Source organism: Schistocerca nitens, chromosome 9 (assembly GCF_023898315.1).
Source record: "Schistocerca nitens isolate TAMUIC-IGC-003100 chromosome 9, iqSchNite1.1, whole genome shotgun sequence".
Lineage (NCBI taxonomy): Eukaryota > Metazoa > Arthropoda > Insecta > Orthoptera > Acrididae > Schistocerca > Schistocerca nitens.
The window spans coordinates 62,186,557-62,204,241 of NC_064622.1; the positions used below are offsets into that span (position 1 = coordinate 62,186,557).

A 17,685-nucleotide genomic window follows, 5' to 3' on the forward strand; every position below is an offset into this window, starting at 1 on the left:
ACAAGAAAAAGAAAAAAGAAACTTTGTGTTCTGCCTTACGGCAGGTCTTGTCATGGGGTAGCCTCATCAGAGGTCCACCGCATGAACATCTAGGGAAGTGATTCCAGTGGTGGTTTCCCGTTGCCTTCTACTGATGATGATGTTGATGATAATGAGGACAACACAACACCCAGTCCCTGAGTGGAGAAAATCTCCAACCCAGCTGGTAATCGAACCCGGGCCCCTTGGCGTGACAGACCACCGCGCTGGTCACTCAGCTATCGGAGCGGTCTTTGGATGAAAAGCATTTGTCCAAAACTACCGAAGTTTTCAGCATTTGTATGGGCCTGTTGATGACTCAGTGTGTCTATTATTCATTGAATTAATAACTGTCATTAAGGGGAGATATATATCTCCTTACTTAAAGGGAAAAAAATTGCACCAAGTTTCATGAGTTTAAACTAAATTTTGTGCTGTCCAGATAGCGGTTTCCTGTTGTCCTGGGGTGCCAACAGTGACGGCCAGCTTGGGCTTGGAGACTACACAGGCGATGCTTTAGTGCCACAACCACTCACTTCGTGGACTGCAGGACGTGTCTGCCAGCTGTCAGCAGGCAGTGGCCATTCTGTGGCACTGTCAGGTGAGTCCAGAGTACATGTGATCCATTTATTGAAAATGTTCCTGTTGGGTCACATTTGATTCCATTCAAATAAATGTTTCCTGTAAGTAGCTACAGACCTTTTTAACTGACTAGTAGTATGAGGATAACTTACAAGTGAAGGTCCTCAAACAAATAATTTATCAGAGGAAAAGAGTTTGTGGTGCTTAAAAATTAATTCTCAATTGTTATAAATAAAATAAGAAAAGTGTGTTCAGATTCTCGCATGGTTTTCTATCGGGGTAAGATTCTACTCCATTACAGTGGGTGTGTGGTAAGTAACGTGAAAGATAAGACATCAAGTGGTCTCATATTTATAACCTCCTGAAGAAGTGGAATGCATCTACTTTTGCTGTCAAGATGGTTGCTCATTGTCAGGACTTGTGTGACACTTTACACAGCTTACTTCATATGGGGTCACATTATGATGCAATAATGTCAGCTTACATACCCAACGATTATTTCCTGGGTGTTCAAAGTCATGAGTCTTATCGCATGATCTGTTATCATTTATATTTACAAATTTCAAAGATATGGATATTCCTTTTTGGAGAACACGAGGCAGTGATTGCATTTACATAGAGACCATGTCCTCACCTGTCATTTAGAAAAGTTAGTCCCTGTGGCTTCACAAGAATGAGTGATAGTTGTTAGGGATTTCTGTGTTAATGGAGGTTCTCCTCCTGTTCTCAGCACAGATGATGTGTGTGTCAGTTGTCACTCACATCAGTGGTGTGGTGTTAATGAGCACTGTAAGCTGCTCCACCCACTGACACTGTTGGCAAATCATTCCGGGAGATGATGTGATGATTCTTCAGCCAGCCACAGAAGTCATAGTTCACAATTTCTACCCATTACTGTAATTTAAGATCTTATATTCCTATTCTTCTTCGTCTTCTTCTTCTTCTTCTTATCATATTAATATTATAAAGAGCGGTAGGCTATAATGCCCCGTTGTATCAAGTGTTCTTGGTTTACCAAAGACATTCAATTTAGTTCTGCACTGTTGATTAGTGAAAAATATACAAGCTTACCATGTATCAGTCCAGATTTGTGACTGAATTCAGGTTTTCTTTGCAGATAGAACTCAGCTCCTCATTCTTAGTGGGACAAAATCGGCAGATATAAAGGTAATCTGAAGACAATAAACTCAATCTATCACATTAATAAAACATGGTCATTAAAATTAAAACCATAAAAAAATAGAAAGATAAGCATATAAATAAACTGAACCTATAACAATAATCGTAAAGAATAAATCCAAACACTTTATAAATGACACTAGAAGGAAAAATTATTGGTACCAAAATAATATCTAATTATATTTAAATCTGCGTAAGAATAAACACAAATCATAAAAAGAAAACTAAACAAAAACATCAAGAATTATTTAATAAATAAAGAGGACCAAGAAAATAATAAATAAATATTTTAACATAAATATAAGAAAGAATGGAAGAAATTTTTATCATGAGAATGAATTATAGAAAGAGAGAAAGCTCTTTCAGACACTGAAAACATATTAGGAGGAGGATTATCATAATTGAACTCAATTTCTAAATAATGTAAATACAGTAAAGAAGAGACAGTACATTCCAGTCGCAGCAAAACTATTTACAAGTGTTTATGTGTCAAAGGAAAAATGTAAACACCATCCAAATGCACAATACAAATAGAAATATAAACTTGTTAGCCTTGTAAACCAGAAATAAGACTAAACCCACATTTTAAATTTCAGGGATAGGAAAATATTCTTATCCTTGGTCCCCAAAACTTATATTTTGGTAAAACTAACCTGTGAAATGATTAAAATAATAATAGTAGCACTACCAAATGTAATAAATATTTATTTTATTTGAATATTGTGAAAGGATAGATTGCTACTCACCAAGTTGTGGAGATGTTGGCTCGCAGACAGATACTAAAAAATTGCTAAACAAGCAAGATTTCAGCCAAAAGTACTTCTTATGAAGCAGATCACACACACACACACGCACACACACACACACACACACACACACACACACACACACACACACACACACACACACAATGTGGCCTCAGCAGCCAGAGACAGCAGGTGTGTGTGTGTGTGTGTGTGTGTGTGTGTGTGTGTGAGATATTTCCGCTATATGGTGAGAAGCAATTTATCTTTTTCATAATATTGTTGTTACTCCTTCATGGATTTTTCATCATTTAATTTTGTTTATTTATTTAATAATTTTATTATTTATTTATTACTAGTTTAGTAATGGAAAGATTTACATTATCATATCTTTTATTTTTAACATTTCTTGGTGGTATATTAGTTTTATTTGTTTGTTGCAAGAACTGCATCAAATAAAATACACTCTAAGGGTGGGGTTGGGGGGAGGGGGAGGAGGAGGGGGGGGGAAAGGAGAAGGAGAAGAAAACGGTGCACCGTAGATAAAACAATGTTTATAGATTCCTCTAAAATAGAGAACTATAAATATTAATGATTCAATGAATTAAAGACCAATAATATTTGTAGAAAAATATATAATATTATAACATTTACTATTGCAACTGCAACAACAACAACAACTACTACTACTACTACTACTAATAATAATAATAATAATAATAATAAATAAATAAATAAACCATGATGATAAAGAAACCTGATAATCAAAAAATTATTAACAATTTGTTAGCTATCTTACCTGCACCCAAAAATATTTCATTTTGATGAAATTTTGGATCATTATTAGGGCTATGCCTAGTAATGAGTAACTGGATTATTTTTAGCTCTGCATTACATATATTGATATAGTGTTTAGAAGTGGAAGTGTAGTTCACATTTCGCAAAAAGTAAATAGTGATTGAATCATCCAAACCTTACAAGAAAACTGAGCATCTATATTTTTTTATTTGTATTTATTCACATGCAGGATGAGGGATTTACTGTGGTTCATAGCTATACATACATACTAAATAATTGGAACAATTATCCAAATTTTTAGTTATAGCAACTGCATGTATAGGATATGTTTTACCTTGAGGTCAAATTAGTTTTTCAGGAACAGTGATAATTACAAACCTATTATCAGAAATTTCATGCTTAGGAACAGATTTATTTCTGTGGGTTTCGGGAGGATTTTCTGTAGATGTCGTGACTCAGATGGCTGATGGAGGAACTGACAGTTGAACCTGAATGTAAACAGATGTAATGTATTGTGTGAAAAAAGATGAAGTAATCCACTACAGACAAGTTACACTATTAGCAACAAATCACGGTAATATGAGAAATACCTTGCATTAACCATATGGAGTGACCTAAATTGTAATTACCATCTAAGACAAATTGTAGAACATACCTGTGCATTTGATTATTCTCAACAAACTCGGTAAACACTGCAAGAGAGATAGTGTGCACCATGAAGTAGTTCACTGTTGAAATTCCAGTTGTGCTTCATGAATAAGTTTACTTTTCAAATTCCAGGAGAGTAAGGCAAAATTGTACTTCCTCCCATATTTGTCTCTCAAAATGAATAACAATGAGAAAATTGGTAAATTTAGAGCTCATATGAAGGGTTACTGGCAATCATTGCTTGGGGAGGGGGTGTAAGGTAGTGCCAAGATAATGGCACCATATGTACCTTTAACAACAGATTACAAGGTGGCTTTCAGAGTATAGATGTAGCCGTGCGTTTATTACTGTCTTTCTTTATGGAAGTTGTACAGGATTAACATAAGTTTTTGATCTCTTAAAGTACCCATTATGTGGTTATGAACTCATTTCCTGCCGGTTGACGACTGATTGGGCAGTGTAAATTGCTCTGCATTTGGCTCCTTACAAATCAGTATGAATACAATCAGTCTACTTTACTGACTCTTGGTGATACTGATGACAGAAGCAACATCTCTGCAGCTGAGAGAATTTATGACTCAGCCTGTATTACTCAGTGGATGTTCTCAGATGGAATCTTACGGATTGCAGTGTTTCATTCATCAATATCTGTTGACTATAAGGTCTCAGCCTTCTTTTGTTTGGCTGCATGCACATGGCGTTCCTGTCCTGTTTCGATCTGCACTTGGAACTTTATAAAATGATATCAGGTATGTATGTATGTATGTATTATTATTATTATTATTATTATTATTATTATTACTATTATTATTATTTACATTTTATGGCCTTCGTTGGACCACCCTAGCCAACTTCATAAAAAGAATTTTTCAGTTTCCTGTCAGCCCAGTACTTCTTCATTCTCTCGGATCTCATCCTTCTTTCTTCATCGGAAATCACCCTTCTTATTGTCTGTTTGTTGATTCTCGTTTGCAGTCTGGTTTGTTTGTCTGCGAGTTTCCTGATTTTGTCGGTTTTGCTTCTTAGGTCTTCCAATGTAATCTGTAGCTCATCCATATCTTCCTTGATTTCTGTAATCCACTTAATGTTGCCGTTACTATTCCACAATTTTTCTATTATTCTCCTGATGATCCTGTTCTTGTTTGATACTGTTGTTATGAACTGGCATAAGAATGGGTGATTGCCAATGCTCTGACTCATTGACGCTTTCTATGTGGCTACCCGCCGAATGTGATGTAGCCTTCTCCTGATCCGATGTGCCTTCTCCTGCATTCTTGGACAGGACGGTGGAAATTCTTTCGTAAAATCAGGTATGTATTATACATAGACACACTTTCTTTTATCAGTTCCTGTTGTTTACAGAAGTAGAGAATAATGTGCATATATTACATTTTAAATGTATTCCCTAAATTAGAATTTTCATCATTAGAAAACAGTGATCCAATTTGGAATCGGTAAGCTTTGTCATGTGCATATTTTAAAGTATGATGGTTTTGTTTGCTATTGCTTACACAGATGTTTAGCACTTTATTTAGTTCCTGCTAGCCACATAAAACATTTTACATGTGTTAACAGTAACAAATATGATGATAAATTGTATATAATCTGAAGAAGGTATTACATCTCTTATTTTGAAGATGCTGACATCAAAGTTGATGAGGAGGAACCTATTTTGAAAGCAGCTGCCTGAGAAAGTGGTGGTGGTGGTGATGATGATGATGATGATGATGAGGAGGAGGAGGAGGAGGAGGAGGAGGAGGAGGAAGAGGAAGAATTAGAATTAGATGAAACACCCCTATAATTCCACATTTTCTGATCCTCCAAATGAGGACTTCAGCCCATTGAATTACTTAGAAAAATGATGGGTTGCAGGAACATCCAGAACCTAGTAGATAAAAAAAAATCTATGTTCTACACAAACAAAAAATAAATAAATAAATAAAACAGGGAAGTCCATCAACAATTGAAATGTCACAGTACTTTGAAATTGAAATTTTAGCTGGAGTTGTTCCAATGCCAAAGAGTAGGATGTATGGGGCTGCTTCTACCTGTTATGACCCTGTAGCAGGAACTATGTAACATGAATATAACAGAGGGAAACATTCCACGTGGAAAAAATATATCTAAAAAGAAAGATGATGAGACTTACCAAACAAAAGCGCTGGCAGGTCGATAGACACACAAACAAACACAAATATACACACAAAATTCAAGCTTTCGCAACAAACTGTTGCCTCATCAGGAAAGAGGGAAGGAGAGGGAAAGACGAAAGGATGTGGGTTTTAAGGGAGAGGGTAAGGAGTCATTCCAATCCCGGGAGCGGAAAGACTTACCTTAGGGGGAAAAAAGGACAGGTATACACTCGCACACACACACATATCCATCCACACATACAGACACAAGCAGACATATTTAAAGACAAAGAGTTTGGGCAGAGATGTCAGTCGAGGTGGAAGAGTAGTGGCAAAGAAGTTGTTGAGAGACAGGTGAGGTATGAGTGGCGGCAACTTGAAATTAGCGGAGATTGAGGCCTGGCGGATAACGAGAAGAGAGGATATACTGAAGGGCAAGTTCCCATCTCCGGAGTTCGGATAGGTTGGTGTTGGTGGGAAGTATCCAGATAACCCGGACGGTGTAACACTGTGCCAAGATGTGCTGGCTGTGCACCAAGGCATGTTTAGCCACAGGGTGATCCTCATTACCAACAAACACTGTCTGCCTGTGTCCATTCATGCGAATGGACAGTTTGTTGCTGGTCATTCCCACATAGAACGCATCACAGTGTAGGCAGGTCAGTTGGTAAATCACGTGGGTGCTTTCACACGTGGCTCTGCCTTTGATCGTGTACACCTTCCGGGTTACAGGACTGGAGTAGGTGGTGGTGGGAGGGTGCATGGGACAGGTTTTGCACCGGGGGCGGTTACAAGGATAGGAGCCAGAGGGTAGGGAAGGTGGTTTGGGGATTTCATAGGGATGAACTAACAGGTTACGAAGGTTAGGTGGACGGCGGAAAGACACTCTTGGCGGAGTGGGGAGGATTTCATGAAGGATGGATCTCATTTCAGGGCAGGATTTGAGGAAGTCGTATCCCTGCTGGAGAGCCACATTCAGAGTCTGGTCCAGTCCCGGAAAGTATCCTGTCACAAGTGGGGCACTTTTGTGGTTCTTCTGTGGGGGATTCTGGGTTTGAGGGGATGAGGAAGTGGCTCTGGTTATTTGCTTCTGTACCAGGCCGGGAGGGTAGTTGCGGGATGAGAAAGCTGTTGTCAGGTTGTTGGTGTAATGTTTCAGGGATTCCGGACTGGAGCAGATTCGTTTGCCACGAAGACCTAGGCTGTAGGGAAGGGACCGTTTGATGTGGAATGGGTGGCAGCTGTCATAATGGAGGTACTGTTGCTTGTTGGTGGGTTTGATGTGGACGGACGTGTGAAGTTGGCCATTGGACAGGTGGAGGTCAACGTCAAGGAAAGTGGCATGGGATTTGGAGTAGGACCAGGTGAATCTGATGGAACCAAAGGAGTTGAGGTTGGAGAGGAAATTCTGGAGTTCTTCTTCACTGTGAGTCCAGATCATGAAGATGTCATCAATAAATCTGTACCAAACTTTGGGTTGGCAGACCTGGGTAACCAAGAAGGCTTCCTCTAAGCGACCCATGAATAGGTTGGCATACGAGGGGGCCATCCTGGTACCCATGGCTGTTCCCTTTAATTGTTGGTATGTCTGGCCTTCAAAAGTGAAGAAGTTGTGGGTCAGGATGAAGCTGGTTAAGGTGATGAGGAAAGAGGTTTTAGGTAGGGTGGCAGGTGATCGGCGTGAAAGGAAATGCTCCATCGCAGCGAGGCCCTGGACGTGCGGAATATTTGTGTATAAGGAAGTGGCATCAATGGTTACAAGGATGGTTTCCGGGGGTAACAGATTGGGTAAGGATTCCAGGCGTTCAAGGAAGTGGTTGGTGTCTTTGATGAAGGATGGGAGACTGCATGTAATGGGTTGAAGGTGTTGATCTACGTAGGCAGAGATACGTTCTGTGGGGGCTTGGTAACCAGCTACAATGGGGCGGCCGGGATGATTGGGTTTGTGGATTTTAGGAAGAAGGTAGAAGGTTGGGGTGCGGGGTGTCGGTGGGGTCAGGAGGTTGATGGAGTCAGGTGAAAGGTTTTGCAGGGGGCCTAAGGTTCTGAGGATTCCTTGAAGCTCCGCCTGGACATCGGGAATGGGGTTACCTTGGCAAACTTTGTATGTGGTGTTGTCTGAAAGCTGACGCAGTCCCTCAGCCACATACTCCCGACGATCAAGTACCACGGTCGTGGAACCCTTGTCCGCCGGAAGAATGACGATGGATCGGTCAGCCTTCAGATCACGGATAGCCTGGGCTTCAGCAGTGGTGATGTTGGGTGTAGGATTAAGGTTTTTTAAGAAGGATTGAGATGCAAGGCTGGAAGTCAGAAATTCCTGGAAGGTTTGGAGAGGGTGATTTTGAGGAAGAGGAGGTGGGTCCCGCTGTGACGGAGGACGGAACTGTTCCAGGCAGGGTTCAATTTGGATGGTGTCTTGGGGAGTTGGATCATTAGGAGTAGGATTAGGATCATTTTTCTTCGTGGCAAAGTGATATACTGTCCTACACCCGTACTCTCTGCTGGAAATATCACTTTGCCACGAAGAAAAATGATCCTAATCCTACTCCTAATGATCCAACTCCCCAAGACACCATCCAAATTGAACCCTGCCTGGAACAGTTCCGTCCTCCGTCACAGCGGGACCCACCTCCTCTTCCTCAAAATCACCCTCTCCAAACCTTCCAGGAATTTCTGACTTCCAGCCTTGCATCTCAATCCTTCTTAAAAAACCTTAATCCTACACCCAACATCACCACTGCTGAAGCCCAGGCTATCCGTGATCTGAAGGCTGACCGATCCATCGTCATTCTTCCGGCGGACAAGGGTTCCACGACCGTGGTACTTGATCGTCGGGAGTATGTGGCTGAGGGACTGCGTCAGCTTTCAGACAACACCACATACAAAGTTTGCCAAGGTAACCCCATTCCCGATGTCCAGGCGGAGCTTCAAGGAATCCTCAGAACCTTAGGCCCCCTGCAAAACCTTTCACCTGACTCCATCAACCTCCTGACCCCACCGACACCCCGCACCCCAACCTTCTACCTTCTTCCTAAAATCCACAAACCCAATCATCCCGGCCGCCCCATTGTAGCTGGTTACCAAGCCCCCACAGAACGTATCTCTGCCTACGTAGATCAACACCTTCAACCCATTACATGCAGTCTCCCATCCTTCATCAAAGACACCAACCACTTCCTTGAACGCCTGGAATCCTTACCCAATCTGTTACCCCCGGAAACCATCCTTGTAACCATTGATGCCACTTCCTTATACACAAATATTCCGCACGTCCAGGGCCTCGCTGCGATGGAGCATTTCCTTTCACGCCGATCACCTGCCACCCTACCTAAAACCTCTTTCCTCATCACCTTAACCAGCTTCATCCTGACCCACAACTTCTTCACTTTTGAAGGCCAGACATACCAACAATTAAAGGGAACAGCCATGGGTACCAGGATGGCCCCCTCGTATGCCAACCTATTCATGGGTCGCTTAGAGGAAGCCTTCTTGGTTACCCAGGTCTGCCAACCCAAAGTTTGGTACAGATTTATTGATGACATCTTCATGATCTGGACTCACAGTGAAGAAGAACTCCAGAATTTCCTCTCCAACCTCAACTCCTTTGGTTCCATCAGATTCACCTGGTCCTACTCCAAATCCCATGCCACTTTCCTTGACGTTGACCTCCACCTGTCCAATGGCCAACTTCACACGTCCGTCCACATCAAACCCACCAACAAGCAACAGTACCTCCATTATGACAGCTGCCACCCATTCCACATCAAACGGTCCCTTCCCTACAGCCTAGGTCTTCGTGGCAAACGAATCTGCTCCAGTCCGGAATCCCTGAAACATTACACCAACAACCTGACAACAGCTTTCTCATCCCGCAACTACCCTCCCGGCCTGGTACAGAAGCAAATAACCAGAGCCACTTCCTCATCCCCTCAAACCCAGAATCCCCCACAGAAGAACCACAAAAGTGCCCCACTTGTGACAGGATACTTTCCGGGACTGGACCAGACTCTGAATGTGGCTCTCCAGCAGGGATACGACTTCCTCAAATCCTGCCCTGAAATGAGATCCATCCTTCATGAAATCCTCCCCACTCCGCCAAGAGTGTCTTTCCGCCGTCCACCTAACCTTCGTAACCTGTTAGTTCATCCCTATGAAATCCCCAAACCACCTTCCCTACCCTCTGGCTCCTATCCTTGTAACCGCCCCCGGTGCAAAACCTGTCCCATGCACCCTCCCACCACCACCTACTCCAGTCCTGTAACCCGGAAGGTGTACACGATCAAAGGCAGAGCCACGTGTGAAAGCACCCACGTGATTTACCAACTGACCTGCCTACACTGTGATGCGTTCTATGTGGGAATGACCAGCAACAAACTGTCCATTCGCATGAATGGACACAGGCAGACAGTGTTTGTTGGTAATGAGGATCACCCTGTGGCTAAACATGCCTTGGTGCACAGCCAGCACATCTTGGCACAGTGTTACACCGTCCGGGTTATCTGGATACTTCCCACCAACACCAACCTATCCGAACTCCGGAGATGGGAACTTGCCCTTCAGTATATCCTCTCTTCTCGTTATCCGCCAGGCCTCAATCTCCGCTAATTTCAAGTTGCCGCCACTCATACCTCACCTGTCTCTCAACAACTTCTTTGCCACTACTCTTCCACCTCGACTGACATCTCTGCCCAAACTCTTTGTCTTTAAATATGTCTGCTTGTGTCTGTATGTGTGGATGGATATGTGTGTGTGTGCGAGTGTATACCTGTCCTTTTTTCCCCCTAAGGTAAGTCTTTCCGCTCCCGGGATTGGAATGACTCCTTACCCTCTCCCTTAAAACCCACATCCTTTCGTCTTTCCCTCTCCTTCCCTCTTTCCTGATGAGGCAACAGTTTGTTGCGAAAGCTTGAATTTTGTGTGTATATTTGTGTTTGTTTGTGTGTCTATCGACCTGCCAGCGCTTTTGTTTGGTAAGTCTCATCATCTTTCTTTTTAGAACTATGTAACATGATTGATTTTGTAACATGACTTATTTATTTGTTGTTGTTGTGGTCTTCAGTCCTGAGGCTGGTTTGATGCAGCTCTCCATGCTACTCTATCCTGTGCAAGCTTCTTCATCTCCCAGTACTTACTGCAACCTACATCCTTCTGAATCTGCTTAGTGTATTCATCTCTTGGTCTCCCTCTACGATTTTTACCCTCCACGCTGCCCTCCAATGCTAAATTTGTGATTCCTTGATGCCTCAGAGCATGTCCTACCAACCGACCCCTTCTTCTAGTCAAGTTGTGCCACAAACTTCTCTTCTCCCCAATCCTATTCAATACCTCCTCATTAGTTATGTAATCAACCCACCTTATCTTCAGCATTCTTCTGTAGCATCACATTTCGAAAGCTTCTATTCTCTTCTTGTCCAAACTAGTTATCGTCCGTGTTTCACTTCCATACATGGCTACACTCCATACAAATACTTTCAGAAACGACTTCCTGACACTTAAATCTATACTCGATGTTAACAAATTTTTCTTCTTCAGAAACGATTTCCTTGCCATTGCCAGTCTACATTTTATATCCTCTCTACTTCGACCATCATCAGTTACTTTACTCCCTAAATAGCAAAACTCCTTTACTACTTTAAGTGTCTCATTTCCTAATCTAATTCCCTCAGCATCACCAGATTTAATCTGACTACATTCCATTATCCTCGTTTTGCTTTTGTTGATGTTCATCTTATATCCTCCTTTCAAGACACTATCCATTCCGTTCAACTGCTCTTCCAAGTCCTTTGCTGTCTCTGACAGAATTACAATGTCATCGGTGAACCTCAAAGTTTTTACTTCTTCTCCATGAATTTTAATACCTACTCCGAATTTTTCTTTTGTTTCCTTTACTGCTTGCTCAATATACAGATTGAATAACATCGGGGAGAGGCTACAACCCTGTCTCACTCCTTTCCCAACCACTGCTTCCCTTTCATGCCCCTCGACTCTTATAACTGCCATCTGGTTTCTGTGCAAATTGTAAATGGCCTTTCGCTCCCTGTATTTTACCCCTGCCACCTTTAGAATTTGAAAGAGAATATTCCAGTTAACATTGTCAAAAGCTTTCTCTTAAGTCTACAAAAGCTAGAAACGTAGGTTTGCCTTTTCTTAATCTTTCTTCTAAGATAAGTCGTAGGGTCAGTATTGTCTCACGTGTTCCAATATTTCTACGGAATCCAAACTGATCTTCCCCTAGGTCGGCTTCTACTAGTTTTTCCATTCGTCTGTAAAGAATTCACATTAGTATTTTGCAGCCGTGACTTATTAAACTGATAGTTCGGTAATTTTCACACCTGTCAACACCTGCTTTCTTTGGGATTGGAATTATTATATTCTTCTTGAAGCCTGAGGGTATTTCGCCTGTCTCATACATATTGCTCACCAGATGGTAGGGATTTGTCAGGACTGGCTCTCCCAAGGCCATCAGTAGTTCTAATGGAATGTTGTCTACTCCCGGGGCCTTGTTTCGACTCAGGTCTTTCAGTGCTCTGTCAAATTCTTCACGCAATATCATATCTCCCATTTCATCTTCATCTACATCCTCTTCCATTTCCATAATATTGTCCACAAGTACATCGCTCTTGTATAGACCCTCTATATACTCCTTCCACTTTCTGCTTTCCCTTGTTTGCTTAGAACTGGGTTTCCATCTGAGCTCTTAATATTCATACAAGTGGTTCTCTTTTCTCCAAAGGTCTCTTTAATTTTCCTGTAGGCAGTATCTATCGTACCCCTAGTGAGACAAGCCTCTACATCCTTACATTTGTCCTCTAGCCATCCCTGCTTAGCCATTTTGCACTTCCTGTCGATCTCATTTTTGAGACGTTTGTATTCCTTTTTGCCTGCTTCATTTACTGCATTTTTATATTTTCTCCTTTCATCAATTAAATTCAATATTTCTTCTGTTACCCAAGGGTTTCTACTAGCCCTCGTCCTTTTACCTATTTCATCCTCTGCTGCCTTCACTACTTCATCCCTCAGCGCTACCCATTCTTCTTCTACTGTATTTCTTTCCCCCATTCCTGTCAATTGTTCCCTAATGCTCTCCCTGAAACTCTCTACAACCTCTGGTACTTTCAGTTTATCCAGGTCCCATCTCCTTAAATTCCCACCTTTTTGCAGTTTCTGCAGTTTCAATCTACAGTTCATAACCAATAGATTGTGGTCAGAATCCACATCTGCCCCTGGAAATGTCTTACAATTTAAAACCTGGTTCCTAAATCTCTGTCTTACCATTATATAATCTATCTGATACCTTTTAGTATCTCCAGGATTCTTCCAGGTATACAACCTTCTTTTATGATTCTTGAACGAAGTGTTAGCTACAATTAAGTTCTGCTCTGTGCAAAATTCTACCAGACGGCTTCCTCTTTCATTTCTTCCCCCCAATCCATATTCACCTACTATGTTTCCTTCTCTCTCTTTTCCTACTGACGAATTCCAGTGACCCATGACTATTAAATTTTCGTCTCCCTTCACTACCTGAATAATTTCTTTTTTCTCGTCATACATTTCATCTATTTCTTCATCATCTGCAGAGCTAGTTGGCATATAAACTTGTACTACTGTAGTGGGCATGGGCTTCGTGTCCATCTTGGCCACAATAATGCGTTCACTATGCTGTTTGTAGTAGCTAACCCGGACTCCTATTTTTTTATTCATTATTAAACCTACTCCTGCATTATCCCTATTTGATTTTGTATTTATAACCCTGTATTCACCTGACCAAAAGTCTTGTTCCTCCTGCCACCGAACTTCACTAATTCCCACTATATCTAACTTTAACCTATCCATTTATTTATTATTTATTTATAAGCCATAATAATAACATGATTCCTTGAGAACACAAAGCTATGAAAAATTGTTCAGAATTAACCTTGTGGATTCCCTTAGAAATAATAATCTGAAAATTGAGCCAGAGGAGTACAATTCAGGAGATGAGATGATGATTCCACTCAAGTCACACATCTATGCTGCAATAGATAAAGACGAAATCACATCGATGGAGAGCAAAAGTATTTGAATGGGTTGGAGTAAGTGGATTTGTGTACGATTTCAAAATTTACGTGGTTGTAAGGACAATAGTGACAGATGGCCCTTTATATGAGTGGTAATATCATCATGGGGCTTGTAGATAACTTGCCTAAACATCAGAACTGCAAATTATTTGTTGACAATTGCTGTGCTTCCTATGATCTGGCTGCTAAACGTTGGGTATCTATATATGGGGAACCCTGAGAGTGAATTGGCTGATGGAGTGCTCTTTGCAGACAGGTGGTTCTTTGAAACAACTTGGTCAAGGATATTATGGTTACCTAGTAGAGACAAATGAGATCATCATGGAGCTAAAATGGTTTGACTATAAGGGAGTAAATCTCATTTCTTCATAACAACATTAGGAGTTCATTGAAGATGTAAGATCCTTCAGCTTACCATAATATGAGCATTTTTTTTTTTTTTTTTTTTTTTTTTTTTTTGTGGGGGTGTGGCGGGGTCGTAATACATGGTATGCTAATCCAACTCTACAGAACTCTCTCAGAATAATATTTCATCTAGTCAAGATGACATGTACCAATGCACAGCTCTTGTATTAAAGCCATTGTGGTCAGAATAATGTAAAATACAGACCACTACTTGATTTCATCAGCAATATTTCTACAGGTCCTTTGAAGAGGATTACAGCATAACCAGAAAAGACAGGGAGTCCAGACAATTCACTGAATCCAAACTCAACAAAGAGGAGGAGAATACAAGCAGCACCTAGCCTGTTTGTTGATGTACATTATTGTGCTAAAGGCCTATGGCTAGAACACCTCTCTGACAAAGCAAGATGCAAATTGTGCATAAAAAGTTTTCTAGAATGAAGTGCACAAAATGCGAGGTCAGTTTGTCTCAACGACGACAAGAACTGTTTTAAGAATTTTTGTGTAATATAAATTTCATGTTACCATGTGTTAGTTTCCTCCCCCCATGAACCATGGACCTTTCCTTTGGTGGGGAGGCTTGCATGCCTCAACAATACAGATAGCCATACCGTAGGTGCAACCACAATGGAGGGGTATCTGTTGAGAGGCCAGACTAACGTGTGGTTCCTGAAGAGGGGCAGCAGACTTTTCAGTAGTTGCATGGGCAACAGTCTGGATGATTGACTGATCTGGCCTTGTAACACTAATTAAAACGGCCTTGCTGTGCTGGTACTGCGAATGGCTGAAAGCAAGGGGAAACTACAGCCGTAATTTTTCCCAAGGGCATGCAGATTTACTGTATGGTTAAATAATGATGGCGTCCTCTTGGGTAAAATATTCCGGAGGTAAAATAGTCCCCCATTCGGGTCTCCGGGCGGGGACTACTCAAGGGGACGTCGTCATCAGGAGAAAGAAAACTGGCGTTCTATGGATTGGAGTGTGGAATTTCAGATCCCTAAATCGGGCAGGTAGGTTAGAAAATTTAAAAAGGGAAATGGATAGGTTAGAGTTAGATATAGTGGGAATTAGTGAAGTTCGGTGGCAGGAGGAACAAGACTTTTGGTCAGGTGAATACAGGGTTGTAAATACAAAATCAAATAGGGGTAATGCAGGAGTAGGTTTAATAATGAATAAAAAAATAGGAGTGTGGGTAAGCTACTACAAATAGCATAGTGAACGTTTTATAGTGGCCAAGATAGACACGAAGCCCATGCCTACTACAGTAGTAAAAGTTTATATGCCAACCAGCTCTGCAGATAACGAAGAAATTGGAGAAATGTATGATGAGATAAAAGAAATTATTCAGGTAGTGAAGGGAGGCGAAAATTTAATAGTCATGGGTGACTGGAATTCAAGAGTAGGAAAAGGGAGAGAAGGAAACATAGTAGGTGAATATGGATTGGGGGAGAGAAATGAAAGAGGAAGCCGTCTGGTAGAATTTTGCACAGAGCAGAACTTAATCATAGCTAACACTTGGTTCAAGAATCGTAAAAGAAGGTTGTATACATGGAAGAATCCTGGAGATACTAAAAGGTTTCAGATAGATTATATAATGGTAAGACAGAGATTCAGGATCCAGGTTTTAAATTGTAAGACATTTCCAGGGACAGATGTGGACTCTGACCACAATCTATTGGTTATGAACTGTAGATTAAAACTGAAGAAATTGCAAAAAGGTGGGAATTTAAGGAGATGGGACCTGGATAAACTGAAAGAACCAGAGGTTGTAGAGTGTTTCAGGGAGAGCGTAAGGGAACAATTGACAGGAATGGGGGAAAGAAATACAGTAGAAGAAGAGTGGGTAGCTTTGAGGGATGAAATAGTGAAGGCAGCAGAGGATGAAATAGGTAAAAGGACGAGGGCTAGTAGAAACCCTTGGGTAACAGAAGAAATATTGAATTTAATTGATGAAAGGAGAAAATATAAAAATGCAGTAAATGAAGCAGGCAAAAAGGAATACAAACGTCTCAAAAATGGCATCGACAGGAAGTGCAAAATGGCTAAGCAGGGATGGCTAGAGGACAAATGTAAGGATGTAGGGGCTTATCTCACTAGGGGTAAGACAGATACTGCCTACAGGAAAATTAAAGAGACCTTTGGAGAAAGGAGAACCACTTGCATGAATATCAGGAGCTTTGATGGAAACCCAGTTCTAAGCAATGAAGGGAAAGCAGAAAGGTGGAAGGAGTATATAGGGGGTCTATACAAGGGCGATGTACTTGAGGACAATATTATGGAAATGGAAGAGGATGTAGATGAAGATGAAATGGGAGATACAATACTGCGTGAAGAGTTTGACAGAGCACTGAAAGACCTAAGTCGACACAAGGCCCCAGGAGTAGACAACATTCCATTGGAACTACTGACGGCCCTGAGAGAGGCAGTCGTGACAAAACTCTACCACCTGGTGAGCAAGATGTATGTGACAGGTGAAATACCCTCAGACTTCAAGAAGAATATAATAATTCCAATCCCAAAGAAAGCAGGTGTTGACAGATGTGAAAAGTACCGAACTATCAGTTTAATAAGTCACAGCTGCAAAATACTAACGCGAATTCCTTACAGACGAATGGAAAAACTGGTAGAAGCCGACCTCAGCGAAGATCAGTTTGGATTCCGCAGAAATGTTGGAACACGTGAGGCAATACTGACCCTACGACTTAACTTAGAAAATAGATTAAGGAAAGGCAAACCTACATTTCTAGCATTTGTAGACTTAGAGAAAGCTTTTGACAATGTTGATTGGAATACTCTCTTTCAAATTCTAAAGGTGGCAGGGGTAAAATACAGGGAGCGAAAGGCCATTTACAATTTGTACAGAAACCAGATGGCAGTTATAAGAGTCTAGGGACACGAAAGGGAAGCAGTGGTTGGGAAGGGAGTGGGACAGGGTTGTAGCATCTTCCCGGTGTTATTCAATCTGTATATTGAGCAAGCAGTGAAGGAAACAAAAGAAAAATTTGGAGGAGGTATTAAAATCCAGGGAGAAGAAATAAAAACTTTGAGGTTCGCCGATGACATTGTAATTCTGTTAGAGACAGCAAAGGATTTGGAAGAGCAGTTGAACGGAATGGACAG

The 17,685-nt window shown here is 41.3% G+C and overlaps 1 protein-coding gene across 1 annotated transcript in view; it reads left to right on the forward strand.

Annotated features, from left to right (window-relative positions):
• LOC126202942 (X-linked retinitis pigmentosa GTPase regulator-like) overlaps positions 1–17,685 on the forward strand; it is a 414,771-nt gene that overhangs the window by 50,208 nt on the left and 346,878 nt on the right. The window contains exon 5 of the mRNA XM_049937044.1: positions 461–619. Coding sequence (XP_049793001.1) covers positions 461–619 — 159 coding nt within the window. The remainder of the gene's footprint in view (positions 1–460; positions 620–17,685) is intronic.